Consider the following 22,265-nt stretch of genomic DNA (forward strand, 5'->3'; position numbering starts at 1 on the left):
GTGAGAAAGGGGAGAAACTCCACCACTCTCCCTTCTTCAGCTCACTCGCCGTTATCCATGAAACGCACAGGCACTTCACTACGCGGGAAACGATGGGCTACCCGTCCAGTGGATTTCTCTGTCGGAGCACAAAATCAATAGGGAATGCCTGTGCCGTTGTCAGTCCATTTGCTATTTCGTGCAGCAGGCGTTTCAGATGCGTATACAAACCGCTACCTCCATGTAAACTGTGTGCGATGCGAGGTCCTGTGGAGACCGTTGCTGAGAGCATCTCTCTTGGAGCGCTCCTCCCGACTGCAGAAGTCCCACCCCTGCAATGCAACTTCCAGCCCTTGACCAGAATACGCCGGAGCGCTCAATACAAAGGCTTTCCCCAAACCTTATTTTCCTTATGCAATGGGAACATACGGTGCACGTTTGTTATGTGCGCCATGGCTTATCCCTTCGATGCGGAATAGAGCGGTGGCCAAAGGTTCTCAGCCATAATGGCCTATTCATAGGGCTGTCCACAGAATAATGCAACCGTGGTCTCGTTTTTATGGCCATTGCCTTTCTTGTGCCTGCATTGGAGGCTTGTATCAAAAAAGACAAACAACCAAACACTCCTTTTGTTTATCTAACAGTTTTTCTTTTTCCATGCGTAATGTTTTGTTTATTACATAGATTGTCCACGTACTTTTGATTATCACTTGCTTTTTACTTAGACATGCTCTACACGAGTAGCCTAGGTCACAACAGGTTTCATCTCCAAGAAATAATATCTCATTCCTTTTCCGTATTAGGTAGATTTCTGACAATCCACACAGAGATTACGTTGAATTAATATAAAAATAGTGCCTACTTCAGTGTAATCAGGATGTCTTAAGTCCCAGACCATCCATGCAGAGGGCCTATGGAAAGAGTCCTCCACACACGCATTGGTGGGTGGTGACCCCAGAATGGAATGAATTTCACACTTGTATCGGCTTGTGTTGTCCTTGCATGTTTCAGAGTGCACACAGTGAGATGTCCCAAATATTATTTTTTTCAGAGCCAAACATCCCAGCTATCTTCCTCTGGTTGTTGGTTGACCTTCGTCTTTAAACAAAATGACCACAATGGATTCATATGTGGCTATTTATTGTCCGGGAATTTTGGACCCCCAAAGAGTCACACTGAGGATTCTTGATACTTTGGTTTGCTTACATCATCTCTGGGTATAGGGGTCATGGAAACATTTAAGTATTTGAAGAATGCACAAAGAACATGAAATGTAAAGGAACTGTTCCTACTGTGAGCAATGTGATATGAACAAAAAGGACGATGCACTGTATGTCAGGACCTGCATGACTTAATGTCAGAGACATTATGATCAAATAGTAAAAAGTTAGGGTGCTCAACTTTCCCCCAAAGTATTATCGATCTGTTACCTTGGCATTGTGCAACAGTGTTATGCAACCGTGCAATAACTGTTACGATTCGGATGGAATTATGAAACCATTGGAAGATGTGTCAATCCTGCAGTCATATAATTCATTAAAATAAAATATATTGAATATTAACATTAAATATATTGAATATATTCATTAAGATTAAAATTAAGAAATAGTTATCATGATATCAGAAAGTGATATCTCAGACATGGTGTACATCTGTGTTCACATCACTCTGCTTTGCATGCATTTACTTTATTGTTTGTGCTATCAATTTTGATTACCTCTAATGGGCAATGGCAACAGAAACACTTCAATTCTCAAAATATTTTCTCAGAACTGACAAATAATCTTGAACAAGAATATAAATGGACAAGATGTAATCTCAATGATTAGGACTAAATATTCTCTTGCATTTTGGACACAGAGCTGCTTATTGCAATTACACAATTAAAGCAGCCTCACTTGGCAAAAAAATCTGCCATTAAATCTGTTCTGGAGGGCAGTCAGCATCTGGATACACTCATTTACAACAAACACAAGGCCCGTCTGAGCTCTTTACGCTGTCTGACACATTGATCAATTCTGTAAATGTAGTGGGGATTTAGGCCTGTGCTTCTCAGAGCCTCCATTTCCCTAAAATCACCAGAACAGACTGTTCTCCCTGTTGGGGGGGGGGCTACTACACCTAATGAAACACAATGTCTCCATCGTGTGGTCATGTCTCTGAATAGACTTTGCACACTCCTACTGCTCCCTTTTAAGGGCTGTCTTCGTATTTCATGTGTTTGGGCATAGGCAGGCTCTAAAGCGGACATGCATCCACAAAAATGTAGTCTGTTCAGTTGACTATATAATGATATTTGAGTGTTCAATATGTTCTCCTCAAGGAAGGAACCTTTCAACACTGCCATTATGATCAAGGATTTAATGGAAGGTCTAAGTCGGCACTTTTCATGCCATACACTGATGCATTACTGATAACTTACAAATAGGTTCAGTGGGTACAGTCATTCTGGTTCAACAAGGTTGCTAAGTAGATCACATGCAAAATGTTCCTTTTGAGAGAACTGCTTTAAAACATGTTTTTTAAAAAGGGTATTTCTTTTTTTTCTTTTAACAAGCTGTTAAATTTGGTTGAGAAAATATTTCTGGAAATTCCATAAACTGTGTGCCTACTGTGAAATTCAACAATTTTTACCATTCTGCTTTAGGATAAGACCAATATGACTGCAGTGACATGTGATAATACAGATAGCTAAATATGAAACCTGAGAAGAAATCATTAGAATAATTTACACGAGAGAAGACAGATAAAGTCACAGAGTGTATAAAAACATATATTCACTGTTTATTTAATGTTGGTTAACTTGATCGACAATGTTTGACCGTGAGCCACCATATATACACCAACAGAAAGCCATGAAAGCTCCTTTGTATGTTCATGTGGCAATTAAAATATACTGATAAAACAGATATACCCAATATTGGCAGCACTATGCATACATGTTCAAATGTGTAAATGGACTTGATGTAACTAAGCTCCTCCCAGTTGCTCATTAAGTGGTTCGGCACACTGACAGTTAGAACCAGGAACAGAAAAATAACACTAAGCAAAACAGCAACTATCAAAAGGAACACAAAGGACCTCTTCCCAAATGTGCACAATACAATTGAGGCCATTTTGTTTTACACTATGGTCATTGTTCAGCGCTGCTGGCTGGGAGACGTAAAGCTTTTCTGGAGAGGGAGGAGAACACTAGCATGCTGATGCATTAATGCACAGCATTAGTGCGGTGGACTCTCTTGTAGAGAGATACCATTGAGTAGATTATATTAGATTTGAACAATGGTGTTGACTACAACAGATTCAAATAGAATTGATCACTCTCTCTGTCTGACACAAGGACGGCCACCAGTGCGGTCCATGTGTATTCCTCAGTATATAAACTAGTCAGCAGCAACCTGGACTATGCGTCCAGAGTCCCTCTGAGAACAAACCCGACTATGTTGAGGATCCCACCTCCACAGCAGAACTGCCACTGAGTACAGAGTGTGAGTGTGTGTGTGTGTTAGGGGGTGAGGATGTAATATGGGATGAGGGAGCCAAAGCCATCAGAAAGACATTAGTGATATGTATGTGCTGTTTTGATTTTTCAAATCAATCAGGTTTTGATGTGCAGATGAATGTGGTGCTATAAGTGGAATGGGACCTTTTAAAAACCCTACATAGCACTGTACTGTCTCTATGTGTATCAACAACATTGCCATTGATAACCTGTCACAGATTCCATAAGTTATACCGTACATACAGTACTATTTTCTTTAAAAAAATTACTCTTAAAAGAATGAGCCTTTAATAACGCTGTTTTAGTAATCTGGAGATATCCTACTGCTCTCTTTTTACAAGCATTGTTTATGCAAAAAATATCATGGTAGATGGCAAAAATGGTAGATAGTCTACATTAAAGACTTCAGGGGGCAAATGAAACAAACTTCATTGTAATTTCCTTTTCTGAATGTTTGCAAGGAATGGAAATGATCCTGAATACCTGATGAAAACGCTATATGCTGCAATCTCACCGTGGCAAATTCCCCCCTTTTACTGCCATTGATTCTAGGCTGCCATTACTGCAGCTGAGACAGAGGGCCTTTCCCAGGTCGGCTCATCAATCTGATTTGCACGCTGCAGTGTGCGTGTTTGTGTGTGTGTGTGTGTGTGTGTGTGTGTGTGTGTGTGTGCTGCTGGACTGCAGTCTGACAGGCTGTTTGCCACTGGTCTCTTGACCACATAATCGATCTCTGTGGTTCAGCTTGGATGATGCAGAGTTGGGCTGGTGCAGTTGGCTAAGATGGAGCAGATTGGTTTAAGGCAGTGGTCACTTTCTTGATCTCTATTGATCTGGAGTTCTCTGAGTGTAGTGGTTCTGCACACTGGTTAAAAAAAAAAAAAAAAAAAGACAGCTGGGCGGGTGCAGCCTATGGGAAATCAGGCAGCTGCTTTAAGTGAGGGAGGGATCCTTTCGGGCAGAGGGTCACTGGTCACTTCGCTAGAAATCGACAAACACACATACATTCCATGTGCTGCTGGACTGACATAAAAACACAGGGGCCAGCTCAGTTCACTCCCCCCCCCCCACTTATGCTGACACGCCTCTCACTCATTCCCTCACTCCATCTAGGAGTGTGACAGTTTTCTACTGAATGTGCAAACTTTTGTCACTCGTAATCACGATAAAGGAAAAAAATATATATATAACAGACAATATAGAAACAAAAAGAAAAAAAGAAAAATGTGTGCAGTCCCTGATACAAACATCCAAAGCCTTCCCCTTCAACATGCACACAAACATACACACACTGCAAATATCATATCCTGGCTTTGGAGCACACTTTACATATCATAGCATGGTTCATGTGAGGAAAAATAACCTGTAGCAAGATGTTCTTATTGTTACTTATGTGCCAAACTGAAAAAAAGAGTTGTAACTTATTATGTTGCATATAATGATATCAAGTACATAAAATATGTTTAAATACTGTCAGTTCCATATGTTGTTTTAACAACAATTGCACAGGTATCTTTAAGTAGAGAAGCATTTGTCCACCCAAAGCTATTTGTAAAAAGACGTCCTAGAGCTGTTCTGACCTGTGCTTCACTTAAACCCCTAACTTCTGGATTCACTCTGACTCACTTGCATGACACAGAAGTGCCATTTCTGACTTGAACCCTGGCTGACGGACTTGGGCCAGGCAAGAGGCATTTCATCTACCGATTCAGATTTGCTATGCAGTGTCGACTGTGTAAGGGCACTTGGATCTACAAAAATACTTTCAAACAACCTTATTTCCCTACCCAGCAATAACTGGATGACATGCTAGAGTGAGAAAGAGAGAGAACACATCCTGCAAATCTTTGGCTTGCCTCCTCCTCTCTCTCGTTGCCTGTTTTGCATATAACATTACTCAGTGATAGAAAAATATGAGATTTAGATTGGGTGACTTTGGGATAAACAGCCTGAACATCCACTTTTCCATGAGATGCTATCCACAGAGACAGCCACTAATGTCCCGCTCTGTTATCACTCTCTCTCCCTCTGTGTGTTTGTGTGTGATTGTGTTTCACGCCTATCAAAATGAAAACTGAGCAGGGCTGATCTGCATTAAGTGCTGAAGAAGAGGACGTGAGGACAGGGTCCCTTGGCTGGAGGGGGTCTCCCGTCTGTCCTAGTGTGGCGCTCCCTTCCCTTTCTCTTCTCCCTTATTTCCCCTCTTTCTATTAATATTCTCACCACACGGCCTGGCTGTGAGAGCCTAAAGCCCCGGGCTTAAGACAGCTCGTCCTGTGGGCAGCCTGTGAAGAGTCCTCTGTGGACAGAAGAGGGCGAGGGGGGTGGGTGGGGGGGTTTAGGGGGGGGGGTGAGGGGATGGGTCAGAGGGACAGTCCTGTCAGAACAGCTTGGCCCAATCTGGATCGGCGTTTCACCAGCACATACTTTGTCCTCAGCAATGGCTCCCTGTCAATCATGTACGTGGGACTTTCCCCAAACGAGCGTAACTCACACATCAGCACGCGGTTTGAAAAACACAAACACCTCTCCACTGGTCGAACGCTTTTGGGTGGACAGCGGGCAGCCTCCTGATTCGTGAATCGGTTGGTGAGCGATGAGTGGTTTGATTGCAGCCAAAAATCCCAGGTGAATTAAGTACTGATACCAGACCAGCTCATTCACAAGTACCTGATATGCCGGCCACTTTTGCTGTTCCTAAGACATTCAATGCCTTCTAATTCTGTTCGGTCAACTTGATCTCTCTCCTTCATCTCCCTTCCTCTGTTGTCTTTCTGGACTTGATGGTATGTCTTTTCCAGTTGCTTGCGAGCTATTTATTCTGACTGAGGTTGTTCTGAACAAACACACTGGTAGATGTACTGAAGCAGCTACTTCCCTCACAAAACACAGTATGGACTACAGTTATATCAAAAGGTACATGGATTATTTAGCAATGATATGAAATTCTCTTTTTTCCCCCCTCCACTCTTGCGGCACTTCTATCAAAGAAATGCTTGTGTCTGTTAAGAAAGTTCTTATATGCTTTGCCATGTTTCTTTTTTATGAGTTTGTCAGTCTGTTTCTCAAAACTGGTCAGTACTGGTCATCAAACCCTTTCAAATCCTCAGAACCAAGTCTGACTGGATACCAGGAAAAACAACAACAAATAAACAACAAAATCCAAAGCACAACCATAACATGTAGTTAAAATGCATGTGGTACAAGTACAGCGCATAGTAATAATCAGCCACAAACAAAGCTGATGGACTCGTCCAGTTCTCCAAGCGGCAGAGTCTGGTTGTAGCCGTGTGGGACAGAGGAGCACGTTGAGGGGGAGGAGACAGCAGGCCTGCAGCCGTGCCCCCCTCCCTGGGAGGGGCGTCGGCACGGTGACTAGTGCTAAGCGCTAGGCAGCAGCCCAAAGGCGGTCCGGAGGCGCGCCAGAGACAGGGGGCTCAGACGTGCAGCGCCTGCAGGGCCTGCTGCTGGTGCTGCAGGATGCGGACGACGCGGCCGAGCGAGTCCGGCGTGGAGAAGGCCAGGTACTGGCAGCAGAGCCAGTCCTCCAGGCTGACGCCGCACACCGTGTCCAGCGAGCGCTCGGCGAACTTGATCATCATCAGCGTCCGCTTGAGGTCCAGCCAGTTCTGCAGCGTGGCCTGCCGATGGCCGGGGCCCGGCGAGGCGCTGAGCGCCTGGAACAGGTCCTCGCGCGGCCCCCACAGCAGGCACTGCAGGCAGGCGCGCGCCTCCGCCATCTGGATGCGCTCCGACGGGTTGGCGTTGAGCAGCAGCGCGGCCAGGTGCTGGAGACCCTGCGAGTAGAGCGAGCGCACGGGCAGCGGCGGCAGGTCGGCAGTGGAGTACTCGCGCTCCTTCAGCTCGGGCGACTCCTCGAAGGGGTTGGCGCGGTGGAGCATCTCGTAGATGAGGATGCCCGTCTGGAACTCGTCGCACTTGCGGTACTGCGTGGCCGTGACGATCTCCGGCGCCAGGCGCGAGTGGTCGCGGAGGGCGTCGGCCGCCGCCGCTGCCGCCTGGTGCTGGGCCAGCGCGGCGCCCTTCTGCTTGGCCTGGGCGAAGTTGCTGATGATGAGGCGCGCCGGGCAGGCGTTGGCCAGGGCCCCCTGGCCCGCGTTGGCGCCCGTGCCCGCGCCGAAGGCGTTGTTGTTGTTGTTGGGCTCGCCGTTGGGCACGTCCAGGTTCCAGGGGTTGCCCGGCTGGCAGTGCACCAGCAGCAGGTTCTCCAGGCGCAGGTCGCAGTGCGTCACGTGGAAGGGCTTCATGTGCTCCAGGCCCGAGCACAGCTGCAGCAGCAGCAGGCACACCTGCCGCTCGTACAGGTCCGGGCTGTGGGTGTGCCGCTCGCGGCCCTCCCGCACAAAGTCCGCCACCGTCTGGAAGGGCACCTCGCGCGTGATCACCACCACTCGGCTGCGCAGTTTCCCAGATGGCCCGGCGGTAGCGGCGACGGCCTCGCCCTCCTGCCCGTTGTGTGCCGCCGTGTCAGACGCCTCAGACGCCTCTTTGCTCGACCGCTTCTCCGCGACCTCTTTCCTCTTCTCCCTCTCTGGGCCGTTCTCCTTTTTGTGCGACTCCTTCTCTTTCCCCCCCTCCTCTTCCTCCTCTTCTTCTTCTTCTTCTTCTTCACTCTCACCTTCCTCCTCTTCCTCCCAGGGCAGCAGGCGGGAGGGCACATCGGCCACAAAATGGCCGCAGTCCTGCTGGATGTTGAAGTGGAGCGGCAGGCTCTGTCTCACCGCCAGGCTGTGGAAAAACTGCTGCTGGGTCTCCTTCACTTTACTCCTGCAGATCTAAAGGGAAGAGAGGAAGAGGCAGTGAGCTCAACATTCACACTCATAGGAGTTAACTACACTCGTGGGTAGGAACCTGCTCGCTATGAAAAACAGCATGTATTTCCTTTTCACTAAATTCACCAGGCAGTTACTACTGTGGGGACATTGGGAGAAGACATAAAAGCAGGCCATGTTTGTTTATTTTTTCAACAGTTTATATGCTCCATGCTTCTCCCCTCCAAACGCTTTGATATCACGTGAGATTAGTTTGTATACAGATGGCACTTAGACATGGGAATAAGCTGGAGTCTTTGCATACAGTAATTAAGAGTGCAGTCACTGTGTGGGTGACACAGGTGATTTGCAAGATGGAAGCCTGTGAGTTTGCTAATGGTGCTTCAGATGCTCACACAAACACAGTGTAAGTGAGTTATTTGGTGTGTTAGATCTCCCACGCCCCAATACACTTCAGTGGGTGGGAAAATGAGACACCAGTCTTAGTGGTTGATCACGCAAATGAACGGAGTAAAAGCAGGAAAACCCTCCAAAATATTTCACTTCATTACATGCCTCAATACAGAGCAGAGAAATTGTGTACGTCAACATTTACATCAATATCAACTATGTAACAGTGTCCGTTTAAACACACACGCACACGCAAACGCACACACACACACACACACAGAGAGGCTCCAGCGGCGATGGGCAGCCAGAGAGACCTCCGGGATGAGAGATGGCCTCCAACGAGATGGTAATGACGGGGGAATAATGCTTTTTCATCTCTCCTCCTCTCTCATTCTGTCAGATGATGCAGTGCGCATTAGCGTTTACGCTATTGATCTCACAAATAACGCAGAGAGAGAGAGAGAGAGAGAGAGAGAGAGAGAGAGAGAGAGAGAGAGAGAGAGAGAGAGAGAGAGGATGGCTGCGGTGGAGGATGGTGGTGTGGGATGGAGCGGCTCCAGCAGCAGGATTGACTGGCTCCGGCCCGGCAGCGCTCTAACTCAGGCTGACAGGTTTCCCCGGCCGCCCCCACTCTCCAGCACCGGCACACAGCCCCCATGCTCCCCTTTCATTCTGCCCACAACACCCCCCCCCCCCCCCCCCCCCTTCACTCCTGATCAAAGCGGTCGGGCAGCCACCTTATCTCCGGGCCTCTGCTCTCTCTCTCTCTCTCTCCCTCGCTCTCCCTCTGTCGTTCCTCTGGCTCTATCCCCTCACTAAAACACCAAAGGGAATCCTTCACTCCCACTCCCTGACAGGGAGAAATTGGGGTAAGGCCCTGCAGAGGGAGGATACCATTCAGATCACAGAGAATACCGAGCTCACTCACACAGTGGCTCTGCTGCTCCGCACTGCATGACCTTTTGAATTCCGATGTCCGATGATGTCCACCCAACATAACACATCCCTCACAGCTATGCACTCTTGTTATTTTTTAATCACTTAACATTTAACAAAAACATTCTTTGACATGAGGTTATTCAATTATAAAGGCCTCCATATTTTGAAGATAATGAGCCTTTGGAGGGAGGCAGGAGATGACCAGAGGCACCCAGTGCGAACGCCTGCTCGGCTGCTCCCGTGCCGTCCAGCTGTGCGTCTAGTGCAGCCGGCAGCAGCCAGTCTAGGCCCGAGTTGAGAGGTGTAATGGGGAGGAGGGGGGAACGTGTAATGAGAGACTGTGAAAACTCGCAGACCTTGTGAAAAGAAGCACCCTGTCGCTTACAGGAGAAGTTGATGAAAAAAAATGTCACACCATTTCAGAACGGCGGAGGGAAGAAAAAAGAAGCTGAGGAGAGTTCTCTCTCCTCTAATTGGGGCTCTGAGAGAGAGAGAGATAAACTGAGAAAATGAGCGAACGAGTCAGAGAGAGAGAGAGAGAGAGAGAGAGAGAGAGAGAGGGAGAGGGAGGGAGAGAGAGGAGTTAGAATTGTTGTTTATTTATAAGAGAGAGAAAACAAGCATCTCTCCTGAGCCCGTCTTTAATAGAGCAGTCGTTTTGAAGAGCGAGGTTTTCACCATGTGTAAATAATGCACTCTCTACTTCACTCCCTCAGTCATCTGGTAACATGCCTCTGCTCCATCTCTCCTCTCCCTCCCACTTAGAGGCATACTAATGAAGCTCTCCGAGCTGTCAGTCAACACAAACAAACAAACAAACACTCAACTATAACGATGCCTCCTACTGAGACAGTGACTAGATCAAAACAGCCAGAGATATGAAATAGTGTCATCAGCAAAGACAATATTCCATCAAACAGCTAAATAAAAAAACAGTAATTAACAACAACAACCAAAAAACATATTTCACTTCATAATGTCTCAATGCAGAGTGAAGAAACGCATCATCTCATCAAGACAGTGTTCCTTTGACTTCTCACTGCACCTTTGTGCTGTGACACTTTGTGTTTCGATCTGAACATGCACTATTTGCGAGGCTTGTGACCTAGAAAATATATCACTTTTTTTCAGTAGTGCGAAGAGGTATGAAAGTGATGAAAAGTAAAGCTTTTTTAGTGTGTCCCCTGAGATCTCCAGCTGACGCTTACAGAGGTAACGAAAGAGATTGAGAAGGAGGAAGAAAAGAAGAGAGAGAGAGAGAGAGGACATTCAGAGGACGTTTGTTGGCTCTCACCTTGATGGCATAGTTGACGAGCGGGTCTTTGGCGTAGGAGGCCGTGTAGTAGACGGCATCTCCGGCCTCGCAGCAGGGCTTGCCCGTGGTCAGCCTGAAGTGGGACCAGCTGTCTGTGCCGAAACGCACGTGGTCCTTCTGGCCGGCCATGAAGCGGTCTTCGCACTTGCCGGCCAGCTTGCGCAGCGTGTCCGTGTGCAGGCCGCGGATGCGGCCCACCACCTCCTCCCAGCTGTCCATGCCCTTGTAGAGAGCCTGCCTCTGAGGCTTGGCGCTGGCTGCCGCCCCGGCTCCGCTGGCAGGCACCCGGCCCGTGGTGCGGGCTCGGCCTGCCAGGGACTCGGCGCTGCGGCAGCCCCGCCACTCGCGGCCGGCCGTGGCGCTGTTGGCGGTGGCGGCGCCAGTGGCCAGGCACGAGAGGCTGTTGGCGGGCCGGCCCTTGCCCACGATGGTGGGCCGCTCCAGCGAGTCGCCTGACTCGTGGTCCAGCGCACCGCGCGCCTCCGAGCTGAGTGAGGAGCTCTGGCTGGCCGTCTCCCAGGTGGAGTCCAGGTCGTAGAGCGGGTTGGCCACACTCAGGTTGGTGCCGCCAGGTTTGGCCTCGGCACGCGGCCGCAGTGGCATCACCTCCCTGGTGAGGTGGGCATCAGGCGCGGAGGTGCGCCCACCGGTGCCCTTCTTGGGGAGGGGAGGCGGCGTGTCCTTGACCGCTGACTCAGGGGCATCCGGGTCGACTGAGGCGAGAGTGTCGTCCGAGGTCTTGACGTTCCTGGGGTGCTTCAGAGGGATCATGTTGGCTCTGGACTGACCTGTAGGATCAAAGACAACACAAAGTCACTCTTACATCAAACTGAAACACAATGACAATAGGCCCTTTCGCACTGTAGGAACTTTTTGCAGTTCCTAGAACATACAGTTCCAAGAACCCTTTTTTTTGCACATTCAGACAGCATGGAACTGGGGATTAAAAAGTTCCTCTGACTGCAGTTCCTATACTGTAACTATTTGAGCTCCTACTTAGGGGTACGGTCTTTTCCCTGTGCATAGGAACCATGACTAATGTGTATGCCAAGACAGCAGAAGCCACATTTAAAAAAAAATCTCTGTAAAAATAATTCAACTTCTGTTCTAATTTGCATAACATACAAACTGCATGAGAAGGCTACAGACACTGTCATGAAAACTAATGCTTTCTGAACAGATGAGAATAAATGTTATTAACAATGTTGATTCTTTCTTTTTAAATGTTTCCTGATACCATGAGCCTCTAGATTGTCAATACACTTCAGTAGCTAGTAACTAAATAGCAATGCTATCTGTTTCTTTAATTAATTGTTCATGTAATAATTGGGCTTCTAATGTGTGTTAAGTCATCTCAGAGTTCCTAGTGTATGTGAATGCAAACAGAAAAAAAGCCCTAGGAACTGTGTAGTTCTAGGGGTAGCCTCTCCAGCTAGTAGTTACAGTAGTAGAACTGTGTTCTTAGAACTGTTGTGTCCGAATGTGCCTAATAAGCAGCGACAGCGTCGACGCCTGAGAAAAGGTGGGCCCAGGTGTGATACTTGAATGCTCTGAGTTCCTGCTGCTTTGGATAAAAGCGTCAGCTTAATCCTACTTTAACTGTTTACTTTAACTTAACTTCACTATTGACAAACCACATCACAGCTCCCCGGGTAAAACAGTAGGCCCAGATGGCCCTTGTGGTGCCCATCTATGGCCGGTCTCTGGAGGGATGAACCAGACAAATCCCAGGGTAAGGTCTCCTGGGGAGGAGTCAGGACCTCCAGAGGGACAGCTGGAGAGAGGGCTGTCCAACCGCCCGTGTGAGGGTGAGATAAAAACTCAAATCTCATTTCTGGCCAACACCAGTGAGGCTTAAAGAGGCAAGCAAAGGGTGATTTTGCCTGACAGCTTTAGTTAATTCTGCCCTAATTTTGACGACCAAGCTAAAAATCACAAAAGTCTGTTCCATGTTAGAGAGAGGAAAAACAATAGTCAAGAGGAAGAAAATAGAAAGAATAATGACAATAGAAGTCTGAGAACTTCCAGGACAGCTTGTGCATAAGATATGGGTTTAAATAATGTGAAAAAATAAACATGTACAGATATTCCAAGGCACTCAGTGTCTTCTACTAAAACGTCTTTGAAATAAGATAGAAAAAAATATCAAAAGGGCCAGCTACATAAGATTGTAAGTTAGATATGAAGAATCCTGTTTCACGACCTGATAGCACTTAACATTGTCCACTTAAGCCACCATCAGCCCTCCAAAGACAGTGTAATCTCTACTCCTCTCCAGATGGGCTCCTGCCTCTAAGACTCTTAGGGCCATGATGTTATTTTTCATCATGGAAACGACAGATCTCGTAATGAATGCCAGAAGAGGTGGCCTTCCATTTTCGTAATGCTGAGTGTGTTGAGAAGATGTATAATAAAAAGTTGTATAATTAAAATCTGTATAAGTAAAATCCAGAGCCCAAAGTATTTATTCTCCTTACCCTTCCAAGTCTTACACAATCAAACAGCTTTCTATTCACTAAATTAAGGATCCAAGTTTTGACCTCACCATAGGCGTAGACAAATACCGATCCCCATGTGTAAAGAATGCATACAAATCAAATCCTGGGGCAGTGCCTCACTTAAAAATACCATTAATTATTGATTGATCACTGGCTGAGCTACATATTAATCAGAAACCAACCATGAGTGGAATATGGCACCTGGCACCATTAAAACACAATGAACAATGACATGGCAAAAACGGTGTTGATGAGACCTTGTACTGTTTTGTTTTAACTTCCAATCATATTTTAATGATCCTACACGGTTGGGTGACGAGGCCTCCATTGCCAATAACAAGCTGTTCTTAATTCCTTCCCTGGTTAAATAAAGCTTACAAAGAGTTTATCTTCTTTCTATCTAAACAAGTCTTCTTTGCACATGTGGCTGTTCAGGTGTTCCCTTCACTGACCCAAATAGATTGCTATTTCCTGGCACCTTTTCATACATACTGGAACGTGAGCCAGGATTGCGACTTCTTGGTGAGTCTACCCCAGCCTCGATATACACCACACACACACAGGTACACACAGGTACACACACACACACACACGTGTCACACTCTTACACTTAATTTGGGTCCCAATGCTGTCTCTTGGGACCTTAACATGCTTGACACTGCTAATAACAACCCACCCATACCAAACCAGAAGAGTCTGATTAATATTCACTATGCAAAAGAGTTTTAGCCTCTCTTCTGGTGGATCAGGATAGCCCTGAGGTCATAAGAAGAGTTCCATTTCTAAAGGGGCGTCATAAATGCCAAACAGGGTTGGCCTGGGGCATCCAAGTCAATGAGGGGTTCCAAGTGCTCTATTCCCACACACAACAGAATTACACATTTCTATGCCCGAGAAAAAAAAAAAGGAGAGAACATCATCAAGCTAATTTTTGCCACTTCACAATGTGAAAATTAAATATTGTGAGGACTGACACTGTTTTAACAATCACCTCCTGTTGATGACTTCCTTGTTTTTTTTCTCCCTCTCTCTCCCCCCCTCTCTCTCTGTGTGTGTGTGTGTGTGTGTGTGTGTGTGTTTGTGTGTGTGTGTGTGTGTTGATCTGTTGGCAGTAATCTTATTGGATCTTCAGCACCGGTGCTGTGCCAACTAAAGGGCCAATGAGAGAAAGTGTAAGGTCAGAGTCACATGGGACAATCTCTTGACTGAATCCCTTCAATCTCCCTTCGATGGTCAGCAAGCTTACTAAATTCCCCTCTCATCATAAAAGGTAACAGAAACACAATTCCAATCATACAACACTGACAAAGTAAAAGCCAGCCTTCTCCTCCACATAAACGTCTTTAACGTTGCTGTTAAAACTACCCATCAGAAACCCATGTCACCCTCTCAAAGGCTTAGGATTCCAGCACTACAAAACTCCTTGTGGCACTTTGAAAGCAGAGCAGAGGGGGAAAAAAGAAAACAAGACAGCTACATGATAAAGCATGACAGATCACCATTCCTTTGATCCCCCCCACCCCACCCCACCCCACCCCACCCCGATTCTCACAGGTGTAGATTAGCAACAGGACAGCCAGCAAAAGTCAGCTTTACACTCACCTCTCCTCCCTGCTCACTGATCTCCTATCACAGCTCACCGTGCGCAGGATTAACATATGGCAAGCCTGATAGCACACTCCACTGACCTGAGTACAGCACTGCCAAGTGCCAACGCAGACAGCGCAGCGCAGAGCAGAGAGAAGAACAAGCAAGGCGAATCTACAGATAACATGCGAGAGTGAGACAGAGAGAGAGAGAGAGAGAGAGAGAGAGAGAGAGAGAGAGAGAGATAGAGAGAAAAAACCCTACCTCTGTTGCTCTGTGCCTCCCCACTAAATGCTACAAAGTTCAGAGAAGTGTCGGTGGCGGCGGAAGCATGAGCAGCATCCTTGCTGCTAAGCGTGCTCAGCGAGCTGTTTTAAGATTTCCTGCTGCACCACTCGCCACCAGGCAGGAGACAGTCTCCACACTCTCAAAGACCGACACAGAGTGAGAGAGAGAGAGAGTGAGAGAGAGAGGGAGAGAGAGGGAGGGAGGGAGTGGGAGGGAGAGAGGGAAAGGTAGCCAGCCATGCTCCCTCCTCTCCACTGACACTTCACAAAGGGGAGGGGTGCTAGTGTGTGTGTGTGTGTGTGTGTGTGTGTGTGTGTGTGTGTGTGTGTGTGTGTGTGTGTGTGTGTGTGTGTGTGTGTGTGTGTGTGTGTGTGATGGCAGCAGAGCGACAGATAAAGAAAATCAATACAGTTCATTTTTCGCTTTTATGAAGGATATTGTTGTTTGTAGCGCCAAACAATAAAATCTCTATCAGAGCATTCAATACGTTTTCCACTGTGCTGTCTGTAATAGTGAGTTGTAGTAAGTCAGGCGAAAGTGCATGTGCTTTGTGTGACACAGTAGCAGAGGACAGGCTTTTGCAGAAATCGTGACACTCTGCATGCAACCCTGATGGTGACTAGTTCTTTCTAATGTTGCTAATAGTTCTTTCATTAACCTCCAGAAATCAGTGGAGGAGCTGTTTTTTCACACCCGCACACAAAAACCTATAGACACACAAAAGCTCACAAATGGTCACCCCATTAAGAAGATCAAAGTGCCACACATGGCTCACACAGCAGGGCACACACACACACACACACGCGCACACACTCCTGGCTGCTCACAAAAGGCCCACCAAGGGGCTTAACACACATGTCATTAGGGAGCAATGAGAAAAGCCCTTTTCCAGAAGCTTCCCAGGGCCTGCAGGATGCATCAGAGCCCTGTCATTGCCAGGCAGCCTCCCCTGCCCAGGCTCTGGCTGGGCCGTTAGTCACAGGGAAACTCAACTTCCTCCGCACATAGCTGAGGCAGCGGCAAACGGCTTGAGCACAGAGAGCTGAACAGAGAGAGGTCAGATGGAGAACAATGCATAATGACCGCAATCATACGGGTCAGAGGACACAGCGAGGGAAGAGAGTGAGAGAGAAAAAGAGGAAGAGAGAGAGAGAGGAGGTGGGGTGGATGATAAGGGTGGTAGTCTACACAACTAGAACTACAACTTGTACTGCCTGTGCTGTCGTCTCATACATTTTAAACTTCAGAAACGTCATCCTTCTGCGCAAAATAACACAGTGAAGTGCAGCCAGAGATCCACATACATGATGGAATGATGGAAGGCCTATATTGTATTTTGAGTGGCAAGGGCAAAATAAACAATACAAAATAATAAGTACAGGATATGCCTCCTATGCCACCCTATTTCAGGGATACATTCTCTTACATTTTCACCTGTCAAAGAGCTGAGCCCAAAAATGGTGAGCATAATGCATCCTGACACATAAGTGAGGAAAAATAAATTTCACATATTCTTTTCTGTCAGATAAAACAGCATCGCTAAGGTGTACTAATACAGTATGCATGAGAGTTACACTTTTCAGTGTAAAAAATACATCTCACATTTCCAAATTGACACATTCACTTCCTTACATATCATTTTTACCACAATTAGCTGTCTGATGGGGAGGGGGAAACTGCCTCAAGAGTTCTTTGCAAGATAACTAGCATACTAGAGTTTCAGACTGAAAGCTCCTGATTTCTATTTCCATTGTAAAGACTATGCAAGTTTCATTAGTATGTGGAAACGTGGGACATCATTAGGGAGGTATGGGGAGAGTTGCCAATGCCAACCCTCTCCCAAAATATGTCAGTTATGGAACAGCATGTAACTGGGTTAGAGGCGGTCATGTTTGTCCTAAAAACCAGGCAGCTTCACACTCAGTCACACAGCAAGGAATGTGGCGCGCAATTGCAATGTATGACTATAATCTTAATCACTTGCCAGCCAAGCTGTTATATTGATTTCAGTGATCTCAGTGGGCAGTGGGTCTGTGTGAGGCTAAAATGTCAATGTACACTTTTGGCACAGAAGGATAGGAGAGGGCAGGGCAGTCAATTAGTCATGCTCTTTCTATCTAGTGTCTCTTTCCTCTCATGAATAATGCCTCTGCTTTCACAGTAACTTTAGTGAGTCAGGTGCAGATCATTTCATTTGAACTCACATCTGAGTCTGGGATGATATTGGTGACTCAAGAAGAATATCACTTACATTGCTTAAATTGGACTGCCAAGTTTTTACTTAACTTGGTAATGACAAGCACTGATCACTTTGACTGGATTCACAACAACAATCATGAAATTATATTCATTCTCTATTGAAAACTACACGAGTAAGCAAATGACAGCAATAACATGGACTGTACGGGTGCAAACCAACAGTACAGAGGCACACTGGTTTCTCTAATAGCAGGTGCAGGCCAGGGAGTGCACAACAGCATTGTGATTTTTCTTGTAGCCATGGTAACCCAACCCCTGACAGTTTCTGAAGAGGAACACTCAAGTTTTGATGAGAATGTGCAGGAGTTTTACAACTGTCACGACGACTACAAAAACTACTGATGCACATTCGAATAATACTATCTACTGAGACAGGGTGGAGCAAAGGCAGAGAGACAGTAACAAACAACAAGTCCAGCTTTTACTTCCATATCCCTCCCTTTGTGGCTAAATTCTTTACGCCAGTTGGAAAATCCTGGCAGACCATGGAGACAGTGAGTGGGAGACCAGCGCTCCCAGTGTGTGCTCTTACCCAGATTGCTGTAGGTGGCGCTGCAAGAGCTGGAGGCGGGCGAGTACGAGTGACTGCCTTCCTCCTCCTGCTCCCCGAGGCTGGCACTGCCCTCGCTGGCTGATGCAAGGATGGGCCTGGCGCTCGAGGCGCAGGCCTCAGCCACCGACGACAACTCTAGCTTGGCCGGCAGGGAGGCAGCGGTGGGCATTTCGCTTTCGGCCGACTCCATCTGCGCTTGGCTGTAAGGGGGGAGGGGGGAGATGGTGGGGAGAGAGAGAGAGAGAGAAGGAGAAAATGCAGAGGAAAGGGAAATGAGTTGGGACGGTTAGCAGGACAAGCAAAGTAGGCCATCATCTATGATGACAAACTCGGAACTAAATTGGACTTCCTGGTTCCTCAGCTCAATAAAACCAATGCAAAAGGGGCAGCCGTGGCCTACTGGTTAGCGCTTCGGACTTGTAACCGGAGGGTTGCCGGTTCGAACCCCGACCAGTAGGCACGGCTGAAGTGCCCTTGAGCAAGGCACCTACATTAACACCTGACTGCTCCCCGAGCGCCGCTGTTGTTGCAGGCAGCTCACTGCGCCGGGATTAGTGTGTGCTTCACCTCACTGTGTGTTCACTGTGTGCTGAGTGTGTTTCACTAATTCACAGATTGGGATAAATGCAGAAACCAAATTTCCCTCACGGGATCAAAAGAGTATATACTTATACTTACACTTAAAAAAAAAAAATCCTCGATGCTTAACACTGAAAAACAGAAAACGCTTAACACTGAAAAACGTAAAAGAACATTTAAGCAATGTAGTACCTTATTTTAGTGCCTATATTGAACAGGTTCAAGTGTGCACTTAGCTAATGATTGCACTATATGCTCTCCAAGCTTTTGGACTGCCTCTTAGTGAAACATTCAGCAGTTTAGACTAGGCTACCAGATGCGGAGAAGCAAGCTGATTATGAGTGTGAGGAAGAATTAACACGTCTTTCTCTGCTGTCTATGAAGTAAGTTTTGTGGAGATGTGCCAGACACCAAAGTGTTATTAGCACCTGTTTTATAAGATGCCAGTAGGAAAGTGTGTCGGTGTGTGTGGGTGTGTAAAAAGGGTATATGGGATGAAAACCACAAAATGAACCATTTGTGTGTAATTTCCCACAAAAACATGTCCCACACAGACAATCACTGAACAAGACAAATAAATGCACATCACCTTTACAGTCACTGAAAAGTATTGGCACCCCTTTAGAAATGTTGGTTTTTAAGCAAAATACACACACTTTTGGAGTTTGTTTGAGAAAACAACACAAAATATCACCAAAATGCTGCAGGAAGTGAATACTGTCAAACTGACACGGCCAAAAGACTTGGCACCCTTCACAAAAAGTGTCTTTTGCACTGATAAAAGCACACTTTTCATTGTCAAAATCCAGTGCTAAGGTTATGGGTAGTCAATCGTCAGCTGTGATAGCACTTCTGAGAAATATCAGTCCATTTCTAATGAACAAAACAGAATACTGAACCAAAATTGTAGAACTAACTGCCAAACCTATTGTCACTCATTTATATGGTTTTGGTTCAGTATTCTGTTTTGTTCATGCTTATAAAACAGCAGTATGTTCGGATGAGGAAGAATAAAGCATACACTGTGATGTGCACCCTGTCTAAACTGATGCATGGCAATAACTAGGTAGGTAGATAGATAGATACTTTATTGATCCCCAGGGCCAGGGGAAATTCAAGGTGATACTTTAGGCCTAAAGGGGTAGGGTAGAGTCATTCAAATATTTGGAAATCCTTGGAGAAAACATCATACTGTCCATAGAAACCAATAGAAATGTACAGTAAAGTGACTAAACTTGAGTCTATTGTCCATTAGAAATGGACTGATATTTCTCAGGAATGTTCCCACAGCTGACGTCTGACTACCCATAATTTTAGCACTGGATTTTGACAATGAAAAGTGTGCTTTTATCAGTGCAAAAGACACTTTTTGTGAAGGGTGCCAAGACTTTTGATCGTGTCAGTTTAACAGTATTCACTTCCTGCAGCATTTTGGTGATATTTTGTGTTGGATTTGGGGAAATCAATTGTTGTTTCAGTTGTGTGAGCTATTGAAATGGTCCTAGTTTGTTTGTTCTCTCAAACAAAGTCCAAAAGTGTGTGTATTTTGCTTAAAAAACAACATTTCTAAAAGGGTGGCAATACTTTCGTTAGTGACTGTATATTAACTGAGAATCTCAGTTAATATACAGAGCTCTCTGACGGGATGAGAATCTAATGGATAATGAATGGTACCTGGACCTGAGGCCCTCTGATGTCTTCAGATTGACTGCTGTGCTTTGTTCATAATGCAGTCACCCACTGGTTCATTCAATGATTTAGACATGAATCAAAAGATTCTTGCTGTGTGCGTTCTGCAACTATTATTTATGGAGGGCTTAAATTATGTATCCAGATCGCAGATGCAGATAATTCTATTAGAGAAACACATTGCTGCACAGCTGCAGCTAGAGAATTTCCCCCGTCCAAACTATTGAGGGCCATCAATCAATGTGGCCCTAGGGGAAAGTACTCTCCTGCAATTATGGTGACTTAAATAGGAGCAAGCTACACAGGTATGACACATGGTAGAAGCAAATTGTTCCCATAAAGGGTATGATCAGGTCAGCAGGCCAGCATCTTCACATGACCCCAAACGAGGTGGTGCGAGAAGACGGCCTGGTTTGGCCACATTCTTACTGGACCTGATCGGTGCAAATGCAGAATCTTTGGTAATCCTACAGGTGCTGTAGGAGGACCTGCTGAGATATAAAACAGGCCACGTGACATAGGCCGAGTAATGTTCTCCATACAGCATGTCACAACTGACCAACCTTATCACAACTACCGGTACTCATTTATCCCAATCCGTGAATTAGTGAAACACACACAGCACACAGTGAACACACAGTGAGGTGAAGCACACACTAACCCTGAGCAGTGAGCTGCCTGCTACAGCGGCACTTGGGGAGCAGTGAGGGGTTAGGTGCTTTGCTCAAGGGCACTTCAGCCGTGGATGTGGGCATGGGAGAGCAGTGCTCAACCACTTCCCCTGCCCACATTTTACTACTGGGTCGGGGATCAACCGACAACCCTTCGGTTACAAGCCCAAAGCCCTAACCCCCATGTCTGCCCCAGATGGCAAATCACGATATGACAAAAATAACTTTTTACATCAGTAACAACACCTTGTCCTCCTAAATAAAACCAACTTTTACGTCTGACGTTTGGACCTCACAAACATTTACCCAACTATGACTATTTGTTTCACATGCAGTTGGCTGAAACTGTTCAGTGTCAAAATCAATCAATCATCTCTAAGCTTCTGCAGCAAAGGAAGACGTTTTCTGAGAGCCCTTTGGACACTTCCTGACAAAGCAACCAATTACATTTAAATGTAAGCGTGCCCGCAGCAGAAAACATGTGTGATTGTCTACATTTTGGTGGAGAGTGAGAGAGAGGAAGTGGGGTTTTGAGTAACAAAATATCCTTGGCTAGAGAGAAAGACAAGAGCATTAAAGACAAATACAGTGAGAGATCATGGTGAGTATAATAACCATATATACAGTGAGAGATCATGGCAAGTATAATAACCATAGCCGAGGGAATCAACAACTACATGAGAAAAAAATAGCCAAAACCTAACATAGTTTTCAGTAGACCTCACAAAAAGCCAAATGGGTTGGTGATGTTCACAAAAACAGCCAGAGAAAAACAAAACAAAAACAACGCAAAACACAAAAAGTTCTTCACTGTCACAGTATAGTATTTAATCAGATCAACAGGCTGCATTGTTAGGATGGTTCCACTGGTGATTTTTAACAAATAATTTAGAACCTGTTGAACTTGCAGAAAGTTGGAGAATGCTGGAAAATATGGGGGTGGGGGCCATTCCATCCATTTGATCTACTTGTCTATGCTTCCAACCAGAAAAAAAACAAGCACAACTTCCACATCCAAGTTCTTGCTACAGTATGCTCACACTGGTACACAAAAAATCTCAACTGCACAACTTCAACAAATGTAAGCTCCAGACACTGGATGAAAAACCAACACCTCCCCAACAAATACCTGAGCCCACTGCGAGCACAACATGACAGCTTTCGGTGTTAGGACTTGTTCAAACAGTCTGAACGTGCCTTGTACTTATTGCAATGTTATTGCC

At 46.1% G+C, this 22,265-nt stretch overlaps 1 protein-coding gene across 2 annotated transcripts in view; it reads right to left on the reverse strand.

The window, feature by feature from the left end:
- Positions 1–6,442: 6,442 nt before the first annotated feature.
- peak1 (pseudopodium-enriched atypical kinase 1) overlaps positions 6,443–22,265 on the reverse strand; it is a 94,747-nt gene continuing 78,924 nt past the window's right edge. For both annotated transcript variants that reach the window (XM_076264272.1, XM_076264263.1), the window contains exons 5-7: positions 18,083–18,303; positions 10,898–11,706; positions 6,443–8,277 (exon numbers count right to left, since the gene is read on the reverse strand). In XM_076264272.1, coding sequence (XP_076120387.1) covers positions 6,919–8,277; positions 10,898–11,706; positions 18,083–18,303 — 2,389 coding nt within the window. In that variant the 3' untranslated portion in view covers positions 6,443–6,918. The remainder of the gene's footprint in view (positions 8,278–10,897; positions 11,707–18,082; positions 18,304–22,265) is intronic.

The sequence above is a fragment of the Alosa pseudoharengus genome, unplaced genomic scaffold (genome assembly GCF_046254945.1).
Source record: "Alosa pseudoharengus isolate Yale_2024_CS ecotype anadromous, Long Island Sound unplaced genomic scaffold, YU_APseudo_1.1 YU_APseudo_1.1_scf_10, whole genome shotgun sequence".
In the NCBI taxonomy this organism is placed as follows: Eukaryota; Metazoa; Chordata; class Actinopteri; order Clupeiformes; family Clupeidae; genus Alosa; species Alosa pseudoharengus.